Source organism: Megalobrama amblycephala, linkage group LG20, assembly GCF_018812025.1.
Source record: "Megalobrama amblycephala isolate DHTTF-2021 linkage group LG20, ASM1881202v1, whole genome shotgun sequence".
Taxonomy (NCBI): Eukaryota; Metazoa; Chordata; class Actinopteri; order Cypriniformes; family Xenocyprididae; genus Megalobrama; species Megalobrama amblycephala.
In genome coordinates this window covers 22,037,717-22,061,007 of record NC_063063.1, presented here as the reverse complement: position 1 = coordinate 22,061,007, position 23,291 = coordinate 22,037,717, and the positions used below count along the sequence as shown (strand labels likewise).

The 23,291-nt window shown below is 34.8% G+C and overlaps 1 protein-coding gene across 1 annotated transcript; it reads left to right on the top strand.

Annotated features, from left to right (window-relative positions):
- The first annotated feature begins 1,120 nt into the window (after positions 1-1,120).
- On the top strand, positions 1,121-23,073 carry bms1 (BMS1 ribosome biogenesis factor). The gene is made up of 23 exons (XM_048169782.1): positions 1,121-1,269; positions 1,812-1,988; positions 2,152-2,342; positions 3,576-3,655; positions 4,422-4,610; positions 4,688-4,830; positions 4,957-5,078; positions 5,815-6,008; positions 6,241-6,380; positions 6,513-7,111; positions 9,874-9,975; positions 10,381-10,535; positions 10,613-10,694; positions 11,015-11,094; positions 11,194-11,400; positions 11,798-11,986; positions 12,156-12,336; positions 14,209-14,267; positions 14,404-14,526; positions 14,676-14,823; positions 19,018-19,193; positions 19,297-19,458; positions 22,128-23,073. The coding sequence occupies exons 2-23, from the start codon at positions 1,819-1,821 to the stop codon at positions 22,353-22,355; spliced, it is 3,720 nt and encodes a 1,239-aa protein (XP_048025739.1). The 5' UTR covers positions 1,121-1,269; positions 1,812-1,818; the 3' UTR covers positions 22,356-23,073.
- Positions 23,074-23,291: the final 218 nt, after the last annotated feature.

Sequence of the window (23,291 nt, the reverse complement as noted above, 5' to 3'; positions counted from 1 at the left end):
GCAACACACGCCTCACGAGCAGCAGAACTTTTATAATGCCGCAGTCACTGGCGCCGCTTCCGCTTTTCCAGTCATGAGTATGAAGTAATGCAGCTCTGTTTATTATATTAGATACATTTGAGTGTGTTGAAAATTATGTTATAACGTTACTCTGTGCGTTCACTCGGTGGCTTCTGTGAGACACTGTTGCACACTTCAGATAGATCGATTTTAGAATATCATATTAAATGCTGGATGGCTTGTGTTGATAAATAGCATGGACTTAATTTTAAAATATATTATATGATGGAGAAAATTCTGTATTACTGTTACTACAAATAAAGCTGCATCTGATTATGCTATGTTAGCTACTTCACAACATAGTGTTTTTCTCTGAGGCATAGTAAAGCATGGTACTCGCAAAAAATCAAGAAAATTAGATTTAAACAATAAGACTAAACGTGTTGAGCTATAACAATAAGTAGTTTTCTGTCTATAAATATATCAAAACAGTCGTTCCCTTGTCTATTAAAACATGTAATATATTAAAGCGTCTTTGGTGTTTCCATGGTTTCTACAAAATAAAACCGGAAACCGAGGGTAACGCGGGTATGACGCAATTGACAGACGACTCCTCACACGTCCCGTAGCCTTGGTTAAAATTGCAATTTTCTCAAAGATTTACAAATAGTTGCAAACATTTGGGATGTTGTAAGTACTCAAGTGAATAAAATATATAACACTGGCCTAGTGTTTTTTTTGGATATTTAACTGCAAAATTCTTACATATTTCACCTTTAACATTTAGTAGTATATTTGATTCTCTTCAACAAAAAAAAGTCTTTCATTCGCTAAAAATATCAATTCATTAAAGTCCAGTAATTCACTCAAAAAATTGAGAAACAAATAATAATATCTCTTGACTTCATTTAAGACATTTCCCACCTATTCGACATTTCCATTTGACCTCAAAGACCGCATGCACATTTAACGAGTTTATGGTTTGCTAAACAACTTGTTCTAACGTTCAGTTTTACCAGCACCATAACATCAGCATTCAGGAAAAGTCTTTTGTATGCGGAACGTGTGACAAGATCGTTCTTTCCAGGGTCCTGTTTAACACGACAGACTCTGTCGAACGTAACCACTTCCGCCTCTAACCGGAAGTGCAGCACACGTGTAAACAGTGGAGGGATTCACGTTGTGCGCTTGATGTGAAAACATGAGTTATCGTTTTGAATTCTGAGATCATATGTGGAGCGGATTGAAATAAACTGTAAACACAAAAAGGTGAGCCTATATTTCCCATGCCTAAAAGTGACTGCATTGATGTTGATTTAAAGACAAACGTATTTATTCCTCAATTGTTCCAGCGTAAAATACCTGAAATTAAAATACAATAGATAATCAGTTAGCCCAAGTCGTATTCTGTACATTGTTCATGCATTGTCTTTTTTGTAATTGCTAGTTGTTTGAAGGTTACCAGTGCGTGTGGCTGTAGAAACACATTGTGTAATTTATTCTGTCTTTAAAGCCAGTGTAATATTCACAACTATTAATTGTTATTGGAATGCTTAGGAGCAGGTAATGTCATATTAATGCTGGATGTTCAATAGGTGTGGTTTGCTTTTTGACTTGTCAGATTTTAAATTGATGCAGGAGAATATCAATATGCAATGTAAAAACAGCAGCTGTCACACTGCAGCTCTTGCCTTGCTTCCCATTAAAGTTAAGCAGGGTTTAGCCTAGTCAATACCAAGATGGGAGACATCTACATCATTCTACGAAGTCAAATAAAGATCGTTGCTGATAACCTGTCTTATTTCCCGAAGAGCAAAGATGGAGAAGCAAGAACATAAGCGGCACCAGCATAAGCACAGTGGGCCCAAAGCACAGAAGAAGAACAGAAAGAAGCTGCATGGCACTGAACAAGAGCAGGATGAGCGCAAGAGGAACCCACGAGCGTTCAGTGTTAAGTCAGCTGTTCGCATGGCAAAGACCTTCCATAGGTCAGTGCTCAGAAAGCTTCATTCAACATTATTAATGAGTATAATAGTTTCAGATTATTCCCATGCCATTCCCTTTATTCCAATAACTTTCACTTTTTTTATAATTGAAGTAAAATTAGTTGTCCTTTCATTGCTTTTAATCTCTTTTAACATTGTTTTGTAGAACTCAGGATATTAAAACAAAGAAACATCACATTCCCCTGGTAGACCGGACCCCCCTGGAGCCCCCGCCTATTGTTATAGTGGTGATGGGACCTCCAAAAGTGGGCAAAAGCACCCTCATTCGATGCTTGATTAAAAGCTTCACACGGCAAAAGCTTTCTGACATCTGTGGACCTGTGACTATAGTATCTGGTCAGTTTTGTAATACATACATACATACATACATACATACATATACATATATACAGTACAGTCCAAAAGTTTGGAACCACTAAGATTTTTAATGTTTTTAAAAGAAGTTTCGTCTGCTCACCAAGGGTACATTTATTTAATTAAAAATACAGTAAAAACAGTAATATTGTGAAATATTATTACAATTTAAAATAACTGTGTACTATTTAAATATATTTGACAAAGTAATTTATTCCTGTGATGCAAAGCTGAATTTTCAGCATCGTTACTCCAGTCTTCAGTGTCACATGATCCTTCAGAAATCATTCTAATATGCTGATTTGCTGCTCAATAAACATTTATGATTATTTTCAATGTTGAAAACAGTTGTGTACTTTTTTTTTCAGGATTCCTTGATGAATAGAAAGTTCAAAAGAACAGCATTTATCTGAAATACAAAGCTTCTGTAGCATTATACACTACCGTTCAAAAGTTTGGGGTCAGTAAGAATTTTTATTTGTATTTTTTTGAAAAGAAATTAAAGAAATGAATACTTTTATTCAGCAAGGATGCATTAAATCAATCAAAAGTGGCAGTAAAGACATTTATAATGTTACAAAAGATTAGATTTCAGATAAACACTGTTCTTTTGAACTTTCTATTCATCAAATAATCCTGAAAAAAAATATTGTACACAAAGATTTTGTACAATTGTACACATTAAATGTTTCTTGAGCAGCAGATCAGCATATTAGAATGATTTCTGAAGGATCATGTGACACTGAAGACTGGAGTAATGATGCTGAAAATTCAGCTTTGCCATCACAGGAATAAATTACTTTGTGAAATATATTCAAATAGAAAACAGTTATTTTAAATTGTAATAATATTTCACAATATTACTGTTTTTTACTGTATTTTTAATTAAATAAATGTAGCCTTGGTGAGCAGACGAAACTTCTTTTAAAAACATTAAAAATCGTAGTGGTTCCAAACTTTTGGACTGTACTATATATATATATATATATATATATATATATATATATATATATATATATATATATATATATATAAACGTGTAGAATAGCTCCCATTTACTCCTGGTATTAACATCTGCCTTGGGTGTCACATGTCAAAAGTAATGTCACATTTTTGGTAAGATTGACATATTATTGGCAGCAACAGTGTACTGACTTTGTCAGACAGAATCAATAAGCTGTGAGGTGACTTTTTTTTTCTTGTAAATGTTTGTAGGAAAGAAACGTCGCCTGACCTTCATTGAGTGCAACAATGACATCAACACCATGATTGATTTGGCAAAGGTTGCTGACTTGGTGAGTGCAGGCCTGCATCATCAGTAAAGCTGACTTATGAAAGCAATTCATAAGTTAAATGATAACTTACTATGAGAAAAAAAACATGCATTGTTTTGCCTTGCGAATGTGTTGTGCCCCCCTACTTTCCTGTTCAAAATTTTGATGATTTTTTAAAAGTTTTTCGATAGAAGTCTCTTATGCTCTCCAAAGCATGATTTATTTGATATAAACACCATAAAAACAGTAATATTGTGAAATATTATTACAGTTTAAAATGACTGTTTTCTATTTCAATATAATTTAAAATAGGATTTATTTCTGTGATTGCAGAACTAAATTTTCTCCAATTTTTACTCCAGTCTTTATTGTCACATGATCCTTCAGAAGTCATTCTAATATGCTGATTTGCTGCTCAAGAAGCATTTATCAATATTGAAAACAGCTGTGCTGCTTAATATTTTTGTAAATACCATGTTACTTTTTTCATGATTCTTTGTTGAACAGAAAGTTCAAAAGAACAGCATTTGTTTTAAATAGCAATCATTTGTAATACAAATGTCTTTACTGTAACTTTTGACTAATTTAATGCATCTTTGATGAATAAAAGTTTTTTTTTTTTTTTTTTTTTTTTTTTTTTTAAAGGTAGTGTACATGTACTAACTGAATTAACTAGTAGCCACATTTTTATTTTTAAAATAAAAAGGTTTCATAGACAGTATTATTACTTAGTTGTATTAATATTATGTTTTTCAGTAAAGCAGCACTGATATTTTGACTTTGTTAGGTTCTGATGCTGATAGATGCAAGTTTTGGCTTTGAAATGGAGACCTTTGAGTTCCTGAATATTTGCCAAGTTCATGGCTTCCCTCGGATCATGGGGGTCCTCACACATTTGGACACTTTCAAGAACAACAAGACATTACGAAAAACAAAAAAACGCCTCAAGCACAGATTCTGGACCGAAGTTTTCCAGGTACGTCAACAACCCGGCATATAACTGACATATCTTTACAGTGAACTGTTTAGTGTCTAAACATAAAAGTCTTGCAGGGTGCCAAGCTCTTTTACCTGTCTGGAATGGTGTATGGAGAGTACCAAATACAGGAAATAAAGAATCTTGGGCGGTTCATCTCAGTCATGAAGTTCAGGCCTCTTGTCTGGCAGACTTCTCACCCCTATGTGTTGGCTGACCGGTGAGTGACCCGAAGGAAACATTTCTTTCTTCAGTTCTTTCAACACTTCTTCAGTTCATGATCTTTCTAAGCATATGCTGCCTTTTATAATCAGGCAATGATTTGTTTGTTTGTTTTTCCGGACAGTATGGAGGATCTTACTGATCCTGAGGCGATAAGACTAAATCCCAAATGTGACAGAACCGTCTCTCTGTACGGCTACCTGCGTGGGACATTTTTGAAGAATAAATGTCAGGTCCACATTCCTGGTGAGTTATCAATAATGTTTGCAATATTCTTTACAGATATTCAGATGTTTTTTTTGTTTTGTTTTTTTTTAAACAGGTTTTGCTTCAAGAATCAGATATACATGTAGCAACCTAGTATTTTCTTTTTACAAAATAGAATTTGGTCTATTTTATGCTCTTGTTAGCCAATAATTTGCTGCACAAAGCACACTGTGGTCAGCGAAACAGTTTGCTGCAAGTGAACCTGCATTTAATTTAATTTGGGTCATATTTCTGTTAACTTCACATAGTTTTGTTCATGGTTTTTAAGGATATGGGAAAGTCACACAACCTGTCCATGTTGGCATCTGGTTAATTTAGCTTTAAGCAACTGACAGATGAATTTGCACCATAAGTTTGATTGGACACTCAGCCTTTGATGTCAGCAGCAAAATAAAGACTATGGAAACCCATTTTTGTCTACTCTCTTTTAAAAGTTGATACACCTACACTACCATTCAAAAGTTTAGAGTAGAAAGATTTTTATTTGAAAGAAATTAATTCTTTGATTCATCAATGACACATTTAAATTGATCAAAAGTGACAGTAAAACTTTTACATTGTTACAAAAGATTTCTATTTTAAATTTACTTTTGAACTTTCTGTTCCTCAAAAAATCCTCACAGATCCCAAACAGAAGTGTGTATTTTGCTCTGCTAACTATGCATGATTATGAGGTTGAGAACTACTGGTAAATGTCATATAACTCCCTCTACAGGTGTGGGGGACTTCTCTGTGGCGGATGTTAGCTTCCTGCCAGACCCTTGCCCTCTTCCAGAGGTGATTAAGAAGAGAGCGCTGAATGTAAAGGAACGATTATTGTATGCCCCCATGGCCGGCGTAGGTGGATTGGTCTATGATAAGGATGCAGTCTACATCGATATGCCCTCTGGACATGCCAAACAGCAGCAGGTCAGATTTCAGTCTCAGCACGTCCCCCATGACAGCATTACCTACAGTTGATTTAATACCAGACGCAATAATCTCTGCAGTTTACAGGGCAGTCACAGCTTATTACACCAAGTAATAACACTTTTTACACTCAATTTTGTTCCATCAGCGAATATGACCTTGAGGTTTTAAAGACGATTTGTGATCTGATGGATATTAAGTGTTTTAATGGTGTGAGAAATGTTTGTCCCAGGAGGAGGTACGGCCCACCACTGAACTCGTTCAGTCTCTTATTGGAACGCAAGCCACTTTGGATGCAAAAATGGCTGCCAGCAAAGTGTCACTGTTCACAGGAACTGCTGCACTGACAACGGAGGAGGTGCAGGAAAATGGGTAAGATTTGTTTAATAACTCGGATTATGTTATTGAAATGCAAACAGGGATTGTGATGTGATGATTGTAGAATTGACAACAAAGTTTGATGAAAAAACATTTTTGTATGCATGCATTTGAATGAATCAATAGGAAGCAGAACCCTATGGAAAGCCTTGAATGGGATGAAAAATCACAGAGAGAGAGGAGGAGAGCTGTCTTTGCTGATCAAGACGAGGAAGATGATGATGATGACGATGAAGGTGATGATGAGGAAGAGAGTGATGAAGATGAGGAAGAGGGTGATGAAGAGGAGAAAGAGAGTGATGAAGAGGAGGATGATGAAGAAGAAGAAGAAGAGGGTGAGGAAAAAGAACAGGGGGTGGCAACACTGAAAAAACAAGATAAGAAATCAATGGAGGTGGCAGGTCCTCCTGTGAAGAAACAGAAAGTTGAGGAGCTTGCAGAGATGCCTGCATTTGCTGATAGTGATGATGAACTGGAAAAGAGTGAAGGAGAGGAAACTGAAGAAGATGATGAGGAGATGGAAAAAGGGGAGCCTGCAAAAAAAACCTCAGGTCCAGACTCTGGTCTCTGCTCAGAGGAAGATGATGAGGATGAGGAAGATGATGAGGATGAGGAAGATGATGAGGATGAAGAAGATGAAAATTTAAAATCAAAGATGTCCTCCAAGCACCCAGAGGAAGAAGAGATGGACACAGAGGATGCAGAGATGGGTTATGAAACTGCAGGTACTTTGTCTTCCAATAATTCCAATTTCTGAGTGTTTACAAGCTCAAAAAGGACACAATTTTGTGCCTAATTTTATGAATAAAATTAATTATTATTAATTTTCTAAAAAGTACATTGCTCAGAAACTATAAACAACTACAGTATAAATGAGTACACTCCCTCTGAAACTTCTGAAAGTCAGCAATTGCTTAGAAGACGTGTTAGGGTTCTTTAGAGATGTAATGTTCCAGCAAGTCTGCTTAATCAATTACCAAAGAAGCACGTCAAAATTATTCAGGAAACCCTCCTAAAAGTTACTTAATAAAACGAAAGAGAAGTATTTTCTTGACAATTAAGTGTTATATAGCCCACTGAATCATTCTCAGACTTAATGCTGACAACAATGGAACCACTTGAGAGAGAATCATCAGGAGACTTATTTTTTAGCACAAAAGAGGACGGTGCTACAAGAGGATTACCAAATCATTGTTTTAAAGGTGCCCTAGAATAAATAAATTGAATTTACCTTGGCATAGTTGAATAACAAGAGTTCAGTACATGGAAATGACATACAGTGAGTCTCAAACACTATTGTTTCCTCCTCCTTATATAAATCTCATTTGTTTAAAAGACCTCCGAAGAACAGGCGATTCTCAACATAACACCGACTGTTACGTAACAGTCGGGATCATTAATATGTACACCCCCAATATTTGCATATGCCAGCTCATGTTCAAGGCATAAGACAAGAGAAGGCAGTATTAACGTCTGGATCTGTGCACAGCTGAATCATCAGACTAGGTAAGCAAGCAAGGACAATAGCGGAAAATGGCAGATGGAGCAATAATAACTGACATGATCCATGATATTTTTAGTGATGTTTATAAATTGTCTTTCTAAATGTTTCGTTAGCATGTTGCTAATGTAAATGTGGTTAAAGTTACCATCGTTTCTTACTGTATTCATGGAGACAAGACTGTCGTTATTTTTCTTTTTTAAACACTTGTCTGTATAATTCATAAACACAACTTCATTCTTTATAAATCTCTCCAACAGTGTGTAATGTTAGCTTTAGCCACGGAGCACAGCCTCAAACTCATTCAGAATCAAATGTAAACATCCAAATAAATACCATACTTACGCGATTAGACATTCTGCATGACGAACACTTTGTAAAGATCCATTTTGAGGGTTATATTAGCTGTGTGAACTTTGTTTATGCTGTTTAAGGCAGTCGCGAGCCTGGGGGCGGGGAGCACGATAATTTAAAGTGGCCGCAGCCTGAATCGGCGCATATTTAATGATGCCCCAAAATAGGCAGTTAAAAGAATTAATAAAAAAAAAAATCTATGGGGTATTTTGAGCTGACACTTCACAGACACATTCAGGGGACACCTTAGACTTATATTACATCTTTTGAAAACACGTTCTACGGCACCTTTTTAAGTGTGAAAATATAGCAAAAGTAACACAGAAATTTAAAAACAATGGACTTGTGACAAGGCCCCTGAAATAATCAGGCCTTCGTTTTAAGTAAGATGCAGAAATGACATGCATGGTTGTTGTTCTCATTGGAACTACCTACTGTAGCCAAAGCACAGTTAAGTCGGTTAGTCATTTCCAAAGCCCATATTTACAAAATATAGATTCTGGGAATCAATGCTCTGGTCTCATGAGACCAAATCAATCATTTTGGATCTAACAGCATCCAAAAAGTTATGGTGATGCTAGAGGAGGAGTACAGTGAGAAGTGCCTGGTTCCCACAGTAAAGTTCAGTGGTAGAAAAGCTCTTATATAGGGATGTGTGAGTCCTGAAGGTGTGAGGGAGTTGTGCTTTATCAATGCTGTCATGGATTCCCACACCACTGTGTACTTTAATACACAAACTTGAAACAGAAGATGTTACCCTTTCCTCATTCCCTGCATTGTTGGGAATTTTTTCAACATGACAATGAGGATATGCATTCTCCCAAGGTAAAAAACCTTGCACTCAGTCTTAACACTCTTGAGTGCCTGTGGGGGATTCTGTAGAGACGAGTTGAGCAACACTCCCCATTAAAGATCAGGACATTTAAGGAGCTCATCATCCAGGAGTTAAAAAGGACAGATGTGACAGTTTGTCATGAACTTGTACACTCCATGCCAAGAAGGGTCAGAGCAGTATATTCAAAATTATGGAGAGCATACTAAGTGCTAGAATAATGTACATTTGTTGAATTAAATCTAGGGTGTACTCATTTCTGCAGTCCTTAATTTAAAAAATGGCCTAATGGCCATTTTAGTTTTGCCATCTTTCTATGAATTGTATTAGTGATCATAAAGAAAATACATCTTTTCTATTTGTTGAGAGGGGGTGTTCTCATTTATGCTGTGCACTGTAAATTCTCCCAAATAATCTCAACATAATCAGATTTTTCCCCAGTTTCACAGACAAGGCTTAAGCCTAGTCCCAAACTAAAATGCACGTTTTAACTGAAAGCAACTTAAAATATCTTAAAGTATGTCAGTGTGCCATTAGTTTGTTTCAAGAAGCACACCAGTAATGTTTTTTTTCCAAGGCATTTTTATAAAAGCTGCTTAAATGTCCTAATTGAACTAAGGCCTAATCCTGGCTTAATCTAAACCCTGTTTGTGAGACCAGGACTTTATTATTTTTCAAATAATCTTGATTTTTTTCAGATTTTGGAATTCTGTGTCTTATTATTATTATTATTATTGAATTTCACTGCTCTGAAAGCCCATTTTAAATGTATTTTGTTTATGTGGATGTTTATGTTGAAGGAGCACTACGGTGGAAGGAAGGTTTGGCCGAGAAAGCAACAGAGGCATATTTAAGACAACAGCGTGCAGCTCCAAACTTGCGCAAGCTAGTGTACGGCACAGGTGAGGACAAGGAAGAGTCTCTGATCATCTAGCTGACTCCAAAATTAAAAATCTGATATTATTTACTTCCCTAATGCAATTCCAACATGTTGGCTATTTCTTTAGTAAAACAAATTAGAAATTTTGAAAACCATTCAATTGGCTTGTTTCCATATAATAAATATTTCCAGTGATGACATTCAAACTGCAAAAATGGTAAAAGCACTGTAAAATTAGTCCATGTGACCTGTGTGCTGCTGAATACCAAGTCTTCTGAATCTGAAGCCATAATTGATGATATGTATGAGGAGTGACATTTAATTCACTTACTGAAAATAAGCCGCTACATAAGGATGAACATTCATTTTCATAAAGCTTATGAACTGCTAGTGCCTATAATGCATCTGATATTTGTATGTTTCTCAGTGGCGGAGGAGGAAGAGGAGGATTCTAATAATGAAGAAGAGCTGGGTGGTTTATTTAAAGTCAGCCGACCAGAGAAGAGTAAGAAAATACGAGGAGATGCGATGGACTGCTCTCGCTTTCAGCCAGACAGCAGCCATGATTGGGATCAGGAGGAGGTGAGAGGCAGGATATGCTGTATAAATATGCCGTTTGTTGTCCATGTTTTGTTTTCTTAAAAATTGTGTGTTTTCAGATGCTAGCCTCTATCAAGGACTGTTTTGTGACTGGAAAATGGGATGAGGATAAAGATGCTAGAACACTGCTTAAGGAAGATGGTAAGAAAACTAAATGCACCAGACGTTATCAGCAGCTGATAATTCTTGCCGCTGTTTAGTATGTTATTAACATTAATAACAATAATATTGACAAGAAAATCAATTTGTTAGCCCTCTAGAATTTAACAAGTTTAAAATGTATTATTATTTATATTAATGTAACCTTTTAAGTAATTGAGTGCAATTCAATTTCATTGTCTTTGCCCATGTTAGAATTGGTATTAAACATGAAATTTCACTGGTTTTGATATTGATTACTGACATTTTGGTACTGTGACATCCATATTATATCATTTATTTCATCCCTCTCATCTTTCTAGATGAACTCTATGGAGATTTTGAAGATTTGGAAACAGGAGAAGTTCACAAAGCAAAGGCTGGGGATAAAGACCAAGCTGAGGTATTAAAATCAAACTAGTTTTAAAGCATTATCTTCTGATTGCATCTGATGTGTTTTGTGGTGCTTTATTTATTGCCTATTTTGTTTATTTAAACACAGGGAGGGAATGATGATGAAAAGAATGATGGCGATGATGATGATGAAGAAGAGGAGGCTCCCCAAGTGAAACTTGATGATGATGAGGTTCAAAAGAACAAGCATTTGGAGAAGAAGAGGCGGCTGAAGGAGAGGTTCAATGCACAATATGATGATGGTGATGCCACATACTTTGATGACCTGAAGGAGGAGATGCAGAAACAGGCTGAGGTCAGAGGTCATAGTTTAGTCAGTAACAGTCAGACTCCTAGTAGAGGAGAGCAAGAATAAGTGTAACACTTAATTTTTTTGTTCTAGTGGTACAAACCTGTATGCATTTGTTTGTTTCTGTGGAACACAAAAGAAGATATTTTGTAAAATGCCCCAGTTTTTTTTTTTTTTTTTTTTTTTTTGCCTATACAATGAAAGTTGGGTCCAGTGATGTTTTGTATCTCATTGACTTTCACTGTATAGACAAAAACAGTTGAAACATTCTTTAAAATGTTTTCTTTTGTGCTCCAAAGAAGGAAAAAAGTTCATACAGATTAGTAAAAGATTTTAATTTTTGTGCGAACTATCTTTCTAATCGAGAATTTAATTTATATCGACTCTCCCCTTCATTTTGTAGCTGAACAGGCAAGAGTTCGAAGACATGGAGGATGAAGTTCGAGTTCAGTACGAGGGCTTCAGGCCTGGCATGTATGTGCGTGTTGAGATCCCTGCTTTACCTTGTGAATTCGTCACCAACTTTGACCCCCACTATCCCATCATCCTTGGCGGTTTGGGAGCGAGTGAGGGCAATGTAGGCTACTTGCAGGTAAGCCTATAAGGACTTATTTGGACAGTTGTATGTTTTACAACTTCTAGTGTAGTTGATAACCTTGTGAATAAAGTGAAGGACACTTGTGACTCCAAGCCAAATGTCATTACAAGGCAGGACTTGCTAAAAAAAAAATTCTGGTCCTTTCTTTATCTCCTCCTCACAGATGCGTCTGAAGAAACACCGCTGGCACAATCGTATCTTGAAAACCCGTGACCCTCTTATCCTGTCTTTGGGCTGGAGGCGCTTTCAGACCATCCCCCTCTACTACATCGAGGACCATAACGGGCGTCACCGTCTGCTGAAATACACACCTGAACACATGCACTGCGGTGCCACCATCTGGGGTGAGAGACAAACTGTACAGACACCTCTCCGATATTGGAAATGTAACATGCTCATTTTCCCTATTTCTACATTTAGATTACATTTCCCACCATCTAACGCTCATTAAATGTAATATTTAAAACACTAATATAAATTTTATAATTGTAAAAAATGTAATCTTTAGAAAATCTCAAAATGAATATCTATTTTCATACTGTACATTAAAATGTGATGCCTAAAGTTAACTTGCAATATTTGAAAGGATTGATTTAAAAAAATCCATTCAATTTATAAATATAAAATTATTTTCTATGTAATTATAAATAGTATATAATGTTATTATTGACTATTTATGGATAATTATTAACCATAAAAATGATTTACTATTGGTGCATCTGTAATATTTTTCTTTTTTAAATAAAATATATAATATATTTAATAATAATAATAATAATAATAATACTTCATGCCAATACATTTTCAGTTTGATTATAAATTGTAGAGATTTTTAATATGGATTATGGCCATGAAGATGGTTATCAACATTTAAGAATTTGGTTACTCTATTTTATAGTGTTCTTGTTTCACGTTACATGTCGTTACTGTAGTAATAACTATAAATTATGCATAATTATATGTAACTAGCCCTAAACCGAACCCCCAATCCTAATCCTAACCCTGTAGCAAGTAATTATTATTACACAGTACTTAAATGCATAGTGTAACCCTTTATTTTAAGGTGACATGAAATAGTTAAAGTTTACTTACTCAAATAAGTACTCAGTAATATTATTAACTACATGTACTTACTAAGGTTAGGGTTGGGGTTTGGATTAGGGTTAGTTACTTGTAATTATGCATAATTTACTGTTATTACTGTAGTATCGACATGTAGTAATAACTATGTCGCCTTAAAATAGTGTTGCCAAGAATTTTAATATTGGTGCATCCATAATAATAATAATAATAATAATAATAATAATTATTATTATTATAATATTTAGCTCCTGTTTGGATTTTAATTGGCAAATACTTAAGAATCCATGAATGGATCATTATTGCAGTGATCATTTTGTTTCTAGCATGTTATACACTGCCCTCCAAAAGTTTGGAAACACCCCTGGCAAAGTGTGGTTTTGGACGATATCAGCATAAATCCTTATCATTTTTTGGTGCAAATACGTTACAGTAACTTGACATTTATCATTGAAGACCTGCAATAATAATTTTCATTTTGATTACATAATAATGGCAATATATACATATCAAAGTCAGACATGCCCCTTTGCCAGCTGTGATGCCTGGTTACTGGTTTAAACTTGACCGAGGTTTGTAAAAGATGTTTGGGTCAGCACACCTTAATAGCTTCAACAATTAATTGCCAATTAAGTTTAGAATACATTGAACCAATTAGAACCCAGTTTAGGTCAGATAGCTGCTAATGGTGGATATTTTGATGAATCGAAAATATACGTTTTTTTTTATTTTATTTTTTTATGTATAAACGGTTTATGTAATAAAATATGTTTTCATAGTTTGTGTTGTCTCTTATCAGTGCAAAATTATCACAAATTAAAAAGGATTCATGCCAATATTGTCCAAAACCCCACTTTTCTAGGACGTTTCCAAACTTTTGGAGGGCAGTGTACGTTTGGCAACGGTTCTTCTAACCCTTAAAGATGGAACGTGTAGCTTTTTATTTCTTGAACCGTGTAGGAAGACACATCATGGCCATATTCCAGGATGACAATGTCAGTATTCACCAGGGTTAAAATTCTTGAGCAGTTCGGCTCAAGCTTGCTGACAATTAGTTGTGAAGCTCTACTCTGTCTCTCACTTCTCTTTCTTGTCATCTCATGCACATTCCACTCTTTCTTTCTTCTCTTCTCCAGGACCTATAACACCCCAGGGTACAGGCTTCCTGGCTGTGCAGACGGTCGGAGGTATCAAGGTAAGACACCAGCATATGATGGTTGCACAGGAGCAGCCTGGGTCACAGCTTCAGTCTGAGTCCCCAGTTCAACAACCACAGCCAGATGAAAGGCTTGCCTTTTCTCTTGGACTCATCCTATCTTATTTCCCCTCAGGCCAGTTTCCGCATTGCTGCCACAGGAGTGGTTCTGGACCTGGACAAATCTGTTACTATTGTGAAGAAACTCAAACTGATTGGATACCCTTATAAAATCTTTAAGAACACCTGCTTTATCCAGGTAGGGAGTCCTGCAGAGTCAGGGGTTTCTCTGTAGCGTAGCGGCACAGCACACCAGGGAACTATAATAATATACTCCTCATCCTCTCTCGGAATAATTGGACCCTCTCATCTTTGGTTATAACATTCTGTCTTTTTTCGGACTCTAAGGGAATGTTTAACACCGTCCTGGAGGTTGCGAAGTTTGAGGGCGCGTCCATCCGCACAGTCAGCGGCATTAAAGGGCAGATAAAGAAAGCCTTGCGCACCCCGCCAGGTGCCTTAAGAGCCACGTTTGAGGACAGACTACTGATGAGTGGTGAGTCAGACTTATTTCTCTGTTTATAAATATTTTTGTTGCCTCAGTTTTTTACCACAGTATTTATTTATTTGTATTTGTATATGAGCTGTGCTTGGGGACTTCAATATGCTTTATTTATCAGAAAGTCTACAAATGTAATGACTCCCAAGAAGATCTGTTGTACATAAACAACCACCTTGTTAAAATGGAGGGTATTATTGCTGATTATTATGGTCCTCTCTGGAGAGACGGGCATGTGGAAAATCTTGCAGTGAGGCAGTTTGCGGATTCGAGGCTTGTTAGGTCTACTGCATCTTTTATTAGATGATTGTTTATATTAGGGCTGTGAAATTAATCGGAATAATAAAACAGAATCATGTTATGGCCTTGTGTGATTATTAAAACACACAAGGCTGTGATTTAATTAAAATATGAAAAAAAAAAAAAAAAAAAAAAAAAAAGTATGCATGCACTGTGTTTCAAAGTGAAGGTGCATGATTCTGTGGTTTATGTATTCTGCTACACATAGCTTACTCCAAGCACAGGCAAAATGCTCACTTTGTATAATTCCAGACATTTTGGCTGCTACAAAGAATTATACAAATCTAATAACATGACACCAGGGGCCTGTTTCATAAAACAAGTTTGCCAAATAAGCTAGGCTTATTTCAGTTAGTCTGATTATTTTGAACCAAATCAACTGACAATAAATCAGACTTACTGAAATAAACCTGGATTATTTGGTAAACTTGTTTTATGAAACAGGCCCCTGGTCACAGAAAAGGAATAAAAAAAAAAAAAACCCAAACAAACAAACAAACAAACAAACAAACAAAAAAACCTTCAGCTACACAAATATTTTTCTTTAGTTTCCCAACAAGAAATATATAATTTTTTTATTACGTTTACTATTACTACTACTAACAATTGTTAATAATAACAACAATAGTTTATTCATAATAATTTTGTTGTTGTTATTGTTGTTGTTGTTGTTATTATTATTATTATTATTATTATTATTATATTAATGTAGTCTAATATAACATTGTTTAAAACTTTTTGGTTGGTAAGATTTAAATGTTTTTTAAATAGTTATCTTACTAAGGCTGTGTTCTGTTTTGATATATTCTAAAATGTATTTCCTGTGATGGAGCTGAATTTTCAGCAGCCATTTCTCCAGTGTTCAGTGTCACATGATCCTTAAAGGGATAGTTCACCCAAAAATGAAAATTTGATGTTTATCTGCTTACCCCCAGGGCATCCAAGATGTAGGTGACTTTTTTTCTTCAGTAGAACAAAAATGATGATTTTTAACTGCAACCGCTGCAGTCTGTCAGTCAAATAATAGGAGTGAATGGGAACTTCTACTATAAGAGTAAATAAAACTTGCATAGACAAATCCAAATTAAACCCTGCGGCTCGATCGGTTTTGTGCAAGAAACCGAACAGTATTTATATCATTTTTTACCTCTAAAACACCACTATGTCCAACTGCGTTCAGCACTCGCTTAGTGAGGTCTGATCGCGCTCTGACAGCGGAAGTGATGTCTCGCGCTTATACTTCAATGAGTGCTAGACATCACTGCCGTTGTCAGAGCGAGATCAGACCTCACTAACAGAGTGCTGAACGCAGTTGGACATAGAATAAAATTATCCCATGATTTACTCACCCTCAAACCATTCTAGGTTTATATGACAATCTTCTTTCAGACGAACACAATCCGAGATATATTTTAAAAAATATCCTTAGTCCTCCAAGGTTTATAATGGTTGTGAATGGTAATAAACATTCTGAAGACAGACAAATGCATCCATCCATAAAAAAGTAATCCATACGGCTCCAAGGGGTTAATAAAGGCCTTTTTGAAGTAAAGGGATGTGTTTTTCTAAGAAAAATATCCATATATAAAACTTTATAAATTCAAATAACGAGCTTCTGGTAGACGACCGCACACAGAATGCGCAAGTTGACTTGCGCCAAATGAGTAATCCTCTGACGCGATGTATGACGCAGGATGTAGGAGTATCGTAAGCTTAGACGCCTCTCACGGTTTAAACAAATATGGCTGGGCAACAAACTCAAGCTCCTCTTCTCTTATATCGAAATCCTCCGACATCTTTAAAATTTCTCGTTTTTGACTTGTAATTTGCGACCAGTGTTTTGTTTTGCTCTCTCCTCTTCGCCTCCACGTTCGTAATTACGTCATTGCATTCAGGTCAAAAGTTGCTCTTCCGCCCAAATTGACATGCGCAGTATGCATAAGGTCGTCTGCCGGAAGCTTGTATATTTGAATTTATAAAGTTTTATATATGGATATTTTTCTTACAAAAACACATCCCTTTGCTTCAGAAGGCCTTTATTAACCACCTGGAGCCGTTTGGATTACTTTTTTTATGGATGGATGCATTTTTTCTGTCTTCAGTATGTGTATTACCATTCACAACCATTATAAACCTTGGAGAACTAAGGATATTTTTAAAGGTGCCCTCGAATGAAAAATTGAATTTATCTTGGCATAGTTGAATAACAAGAGTTCAGTACATGGAAATGACATACAGTGAGTCTCAAACACCATTGTTTCCTGCTTCTTATATAAATCTCATTTGTTTAAAAGACCTCCGAAGAACAGGCGAATCTCAACATAACACCGACTGTTTCGTAACAGTCGGGGTGTACGCCCCAATATTTGCATATGCCAGCCCATGTTCCCAACATTATGAAAGGCATTAGACCAGGGCAACCAGTAACGTCTAGATCTGCACAGGTGAATCAACAGACTAGGTAAGCAAGCAAGGAAAACAGCGAAAAATGGCAGATGGAGCAATAATAACTGACATGATCCATGATATTTTTAGTGATATTTGTAAATTATCTTTCTAAATGTTTCGTTAGCATGTTGCTAATGTACTGTTAAATGTGGTTAAAGTTACCATCGTTTTTTACTGTATTCACGGAGACAAGAACTGTTGCTATTTTCATTATTAAACACTTGCAGTCTGTATAATTCATAAACACAACTTCATTCTTTATAAATCTCTCCAACAGTGTAGCATTAGCCGTTAGCCACGGAGCACAGCCTCAAATTCATTCAGAATCAAATGTAAACAATATAACAGTATACAATACTCACATAATCCGACGCATGCATGCCGCATGCATGACGAACACTTTGTAAAGATCCATTTGAGGGTTATATTAGCTGTGTAAACTTTGTTTATGCACTGTTCAAGGCAAGCGCAAGCTCCGTGGGCGTGGAGCACGAGAATTAAAGGGTCAGTAGCCCTGAATCGGCTCATTTATAATGATGCCCCAAAATAGGCAGTTAAAAAAATGAATTAAAAAAAATCTATGGGGTATTTTGAGCTGAAACTTCACAGACACATTCAGGGGACACCTTAGACTTATATTACATCTTTTTTTAAAAAAGTTCCTGGGCACCTTTAAATATATCTCGGATTGTGTTCATCTGAAAGAAGATTGTCATATAAACCTAGGATGGCTTGATGGTAAATTATGGGATAATTTTCATTTTTGGGTGAACTATCCCTTTAAGAAGTCAGTCTAATATGCTGATTATGATGATTATGATGAATTGTTATCATCTGATTGATGATATGCTGATTATGATGAATATGATGATCAGTAATAATAAACGGTTGTTCTGCTTAATACGGTTGAAACGGTAATACATTTTTCTTTCAGGATTCTTTGATGAATGGAAAGTTCAAAAGAACAGCATTTAATTGAAATGGAAATCTTTTGTAACATTTTAACATGTTTTTTTTTCTGTCACTTTTGATCAAATTAATAAATAAAAGTGTTATTTCTTAAAAAAAAAAAAAAAAAAAAAATCTTATTGACCCCAAATCTTTAGAATTGCAGTGCATATAATATAAATAAATAAAGAAAAAAAGAAAAAAAAATAAGGGAACAGAAATCCACTTTTATGGTTAGGAAATCCACCGGTTCAATGACTTAATGCCTTTTTTATTCTTTTAACTAATGGCACCAACAATGTAAGATGTTAAATGTTTATTTATTTGCAATTCAAAACACATGTGAGTGTGTATATGTATATATATATATATATATATATATATATATAATAACATAATATTTACAATAATATTTTATAACAGTTTATAAAATAATTGCATCAATTGTTTATCAAATAGTGCAGTCTTGTATTTTATATGAATGTGTGTCTTTAGATATTGTGTTTCTGCGCTCCTGGTATCCGGTCTCGGTTCCTCAGCTATATAATCCAGTGACATCTCTACTAATGCCGGTTGGACAAAAGGACACATGGGCAGGTATGAGGACCCTTGGACAACTTAAACACGATATGGGAATCCGCAATAAACCCAACAAGGACTCTCTGTACAAGGTAAGCCCTCTTCCAGAAATGTTAAGTCACCAGTTAGTTGTTATTATTATTATTATTCGCTGTTGTCCTCTTCATCTTCAACCTTGTCCTTTAATCTCCACAGCCGGTTGAGAGGCAAGTTCGACACTTCAACCCGCTCCACATTCCAAAAGAGCTGCAGAAGGCCCTCCCCTTCAAGAGCAAACCCAAACTGAGGCAGGCCAAAGGCAAAACCCCACGGGACCTGCAGAGACCGGCTGTCATACGAGAGCCCCATGAGAAAAAGGTCTGGAGAGCTGTCTGACTTGTCCATCTCTGTTTTACATATGTCATGCCTTTGTGAGCTTTTTTTTACTGTCATTATACTAAGACGGTTTTAATATCCACTATTAGTCTAAAGTTAATCCACCAAGGAAACCTCCAGAGTGTTGGCTGCGAAATATCATATTTTTTAATCCATGTCCCTGGCAAATACCAAGACAGCTTGCTGGCCAATTTCTTTACCAATCCCCTTTGAAATCCTCTTGTCTGAAAGATGACACAGGGGGTTACATTTTTAATCAATTTCTTCTTCTACTCCTTGTTCCAAGATATGGTAGGCACTGACGTGAGAAAGTAATAAAGAGTTTTTAATCATCGCCGTCATTTAATCTGGAAGACTTTTTTTAATCATTCTTTTAGAGGTTGGTGTATTAATTCTTACAAGTAAAATGCTCACTTTGTGGTTTTATTCAGTTACAAAACAGTAATTACTTGGACAAGTCGCTCGAAGGAACACAAGGTTAAGAGCCCATAATTTTCCAGTTTTTTGGTCACTCTCAATGCAACCTGCTGTCTTTTTGTGAGGATTCTGGCCCATTAACCAGTCAAGGAATATAATGGAAACATTACTATTTTTAATGTTTTTGAAAGAAGTCTCTTCTGCTCATCAAGCCTGCATTTATTTGATCAAAAATACAGAAAAAAACAGTAATATTATAAAATATTACAATTTAAGTTAATGGTTTTCTATTATAATATACTTTAAAATATGATTTATGTCTGTGATCATTACTCCAGTCTTCACTGTCACATGATCCTTCAGAAATCATTCTAATATGCTGATTTATTACTATATTTATGTTCTGCTGCTTAATATTTTTTTTAACGTGATTTATTTATTTATTTTTATTTATTTATCTTTGAATAAAAAGTTAAAGAGCAGCATTTATTTAAATTAAACCTTTTGTAACAATATACACTACTGTTCAAAAGTTTGGGGTCAGTATTTTTTTCTTTCTTTTTTTTTTTGGAAGAAATTAATACTTTTTTTTCCAGCAAGGATGTGTTAAATTGATAAAAAGTGATAGTAAAGATTTATATTGTTAGAAAATATTTCTATTTTGAATAAATGCTGTTCTCTTTGACTATTTATTCATCAATGAATCCTGAAAAAAGTATCACAGTTTCCAAAAAATATTAAGCAACACAACTGTTTCCAACTTTGATGGTAACTGAGTATCAAATCATCATATTAGAATGATTTCTGAAGGATTATGTGACACAAAAGACTGGAGTAATGGCTGATGAAACTTCAGCTTTGCATTACAGAAAAAAATTATATTTTAAAGTATATTAAAATAGAAAACAGTTATTTAAAATTGTAATAATATTTCACAATATTACTGTTTTTTTTTTCTGTATTGTTGATCAAATAAATGCAGGCTTGATGAGCAGAAGAGACTTCTTTCAAAAACATTAAAAATAGTAATGTTTCCAAACTTTTGAGTGTGTGTGTGTGTGTGTGTGTGTGTGTATTGTGTGTATATATATATATATATATATATATATATATATATATATATATATATATATATATATATATATATATATATATATATATATATATATATACATATATACAGTACAGTCCAAAAGTTTGGAACCACTAAGATTTTTAATGTTTTTAAAATAAGTTTCGTCTGCTCACCAAGGCTACATTTATTTAATTAAAAATACAGTAAAAACAGTAATATTGTGAAATATTATTACAATTTAAAATAACTGTTTTCTATTTGAATATATTTGACAAAGTAATTTATTCCTGTGATGGCAAAGCTGAATTTTCAGCATCATTACTCTAGTCTTCAGTGTCACATGATCCTTCAGAAATCATTCTAATATGCTGATCTGCTGCTCAAGAAACATTTAATGTGTACAATTGTACAAAATATTTGTGTACAATATTTTTTTTCAGGATTATTTGATGAATAGAAAGTTCAAAAGAACAGTGTTTATCTGAAATCTAATCTTTTGTAACATTATAAATGTCTTTACTGCCACTTTTGATTGATTTAATGCATCCTTGCTGAATAAAAGTATTCATTTCTTTAATTTCTTTTCAAAAAAATAAAAATAAAAATTCTTACTGACCCCAAACTTTTGAACGGTAGTGTATAATGCTACAGAAGCTTGGTATTTCAGATAAATGCTGTTCTTTTGAACTTTCTATTCATCAAGGAATCCTGAAAAAAAAAGTACACAACTGTTTTCAACATTGAAAATAATCATAAATGTTTATTGAGCAGCAAATCAGCATATTAGAATGATTTCTGAAGGATCATGTGACACTGAAGACTGGAGTAATGATGCTGAAAATTCAGCTTTGCATCACAGGAATAAATTACTTTGTCAAACATATTTAAATAGTACACAGTTATTTTAAATTGTAATAATATTTCACAATATTACTGTTTTTACTGTATTTTTAATTAAATAAATGTAGCCTTGGTGAGCAGACGAAACTTCTTTTAAAAACATTAAAAATCTTAGTGGTTCCAAACTTTTGGTTTGTTTTGTTAAGAGTGACTTATTTTTAAGTGTCCAGGTGCTTTTGGGGACCCTGATATGTTATGTTTTACCCTTCAGGGCTCATGTCTCAGCTTATTAATAAAACCTCTTAACCTTTTCCACCAGGTGGCAGCATTGCTTGAAGCTCTGAGCTCAGTCTACGCATACAAGAATAAGAAGGCGAAAGCAGAACAGAAAGCCAAGCACAGTGAATTCCTGAAGCAGAAAGAGAAACAGGATGCAGAGAGGCTGAAAAGGCTGAAAGAGGAGAGAAAGAAGACTTTCTCTTCAATGGGACAAAAAGAGAAGAAGAAATTCAAATCCAGCCTGAAGGGAGCTTCCAAGGACAATTGAGTCTACCTCAACTCGCACCTGATTCTGTTAGACTGTGACTCCAGGCCCATCGGATCAGGGTCTGTTACGCTCTTAATGAGACAGTTTGGAATGCAACAGAATTCGATTCTCACACCAGCTGATGTTTCTAAGCTGGTTTAAGAGTTGAGATGATGATACTGCATGAGACCTGAATATGGGTATTGTTGAAGTTGAAATGATACAATCTCACCATAAACAAGAACAATAGAACTGCCTGGTTAACTTTAAGTGAATCTAAAAGGATTTTCTATATATATTAAAAAAAAGATAAAATTTGAACCTTTTTGTAAAGAGTTAACATTAGTTCAAACATTAGTGCATTAGGTGTAACAGTGAACATTTTTACAGCATTTATTAATCTAGGTTAATTTATAAATATATTTTTGATTGTTAATTCTTGTTTGTTCATAATACATTAACAGAAGTTAATTTGTACAACTTTGTACAAAGTGTATTAGTGTATTTATAAATGAACTAAATCAGGAAATGCTTTAAAATTATTGTTCATTGTAAATTCACATTTGCTATTGCATTCACTAATGTTAATAAATTTAATCTTAAAAAAAAAAAAAAGTCCTACTAAAAAGATCCACAATGCATCAAAAAGCCATTTCTTACAGATATTTACCAGTCATTTACTTGTTTTATTATACTTGTTTTCAATAAAAATTGATGGGAAAAAATGGTAAGGAAATTATGTTTGCTTGGTCCTTGTCATCATTCATTGAAATCAGCTTGTAATGAATTCTTGAGCAGGGGATGGAGTGCCCACTAACGTTCTTTGTTATAGCCTACTCATTGGCCCTTAAATTTTATCCTGCAGGCTCTGATTTTAAGCAACAGCCTTGGGTTTTTTTTAGCCATTATTAGTGAGTCGGTGTGATTTGTCCATTTTTGTTTTTGTCAGACATAATC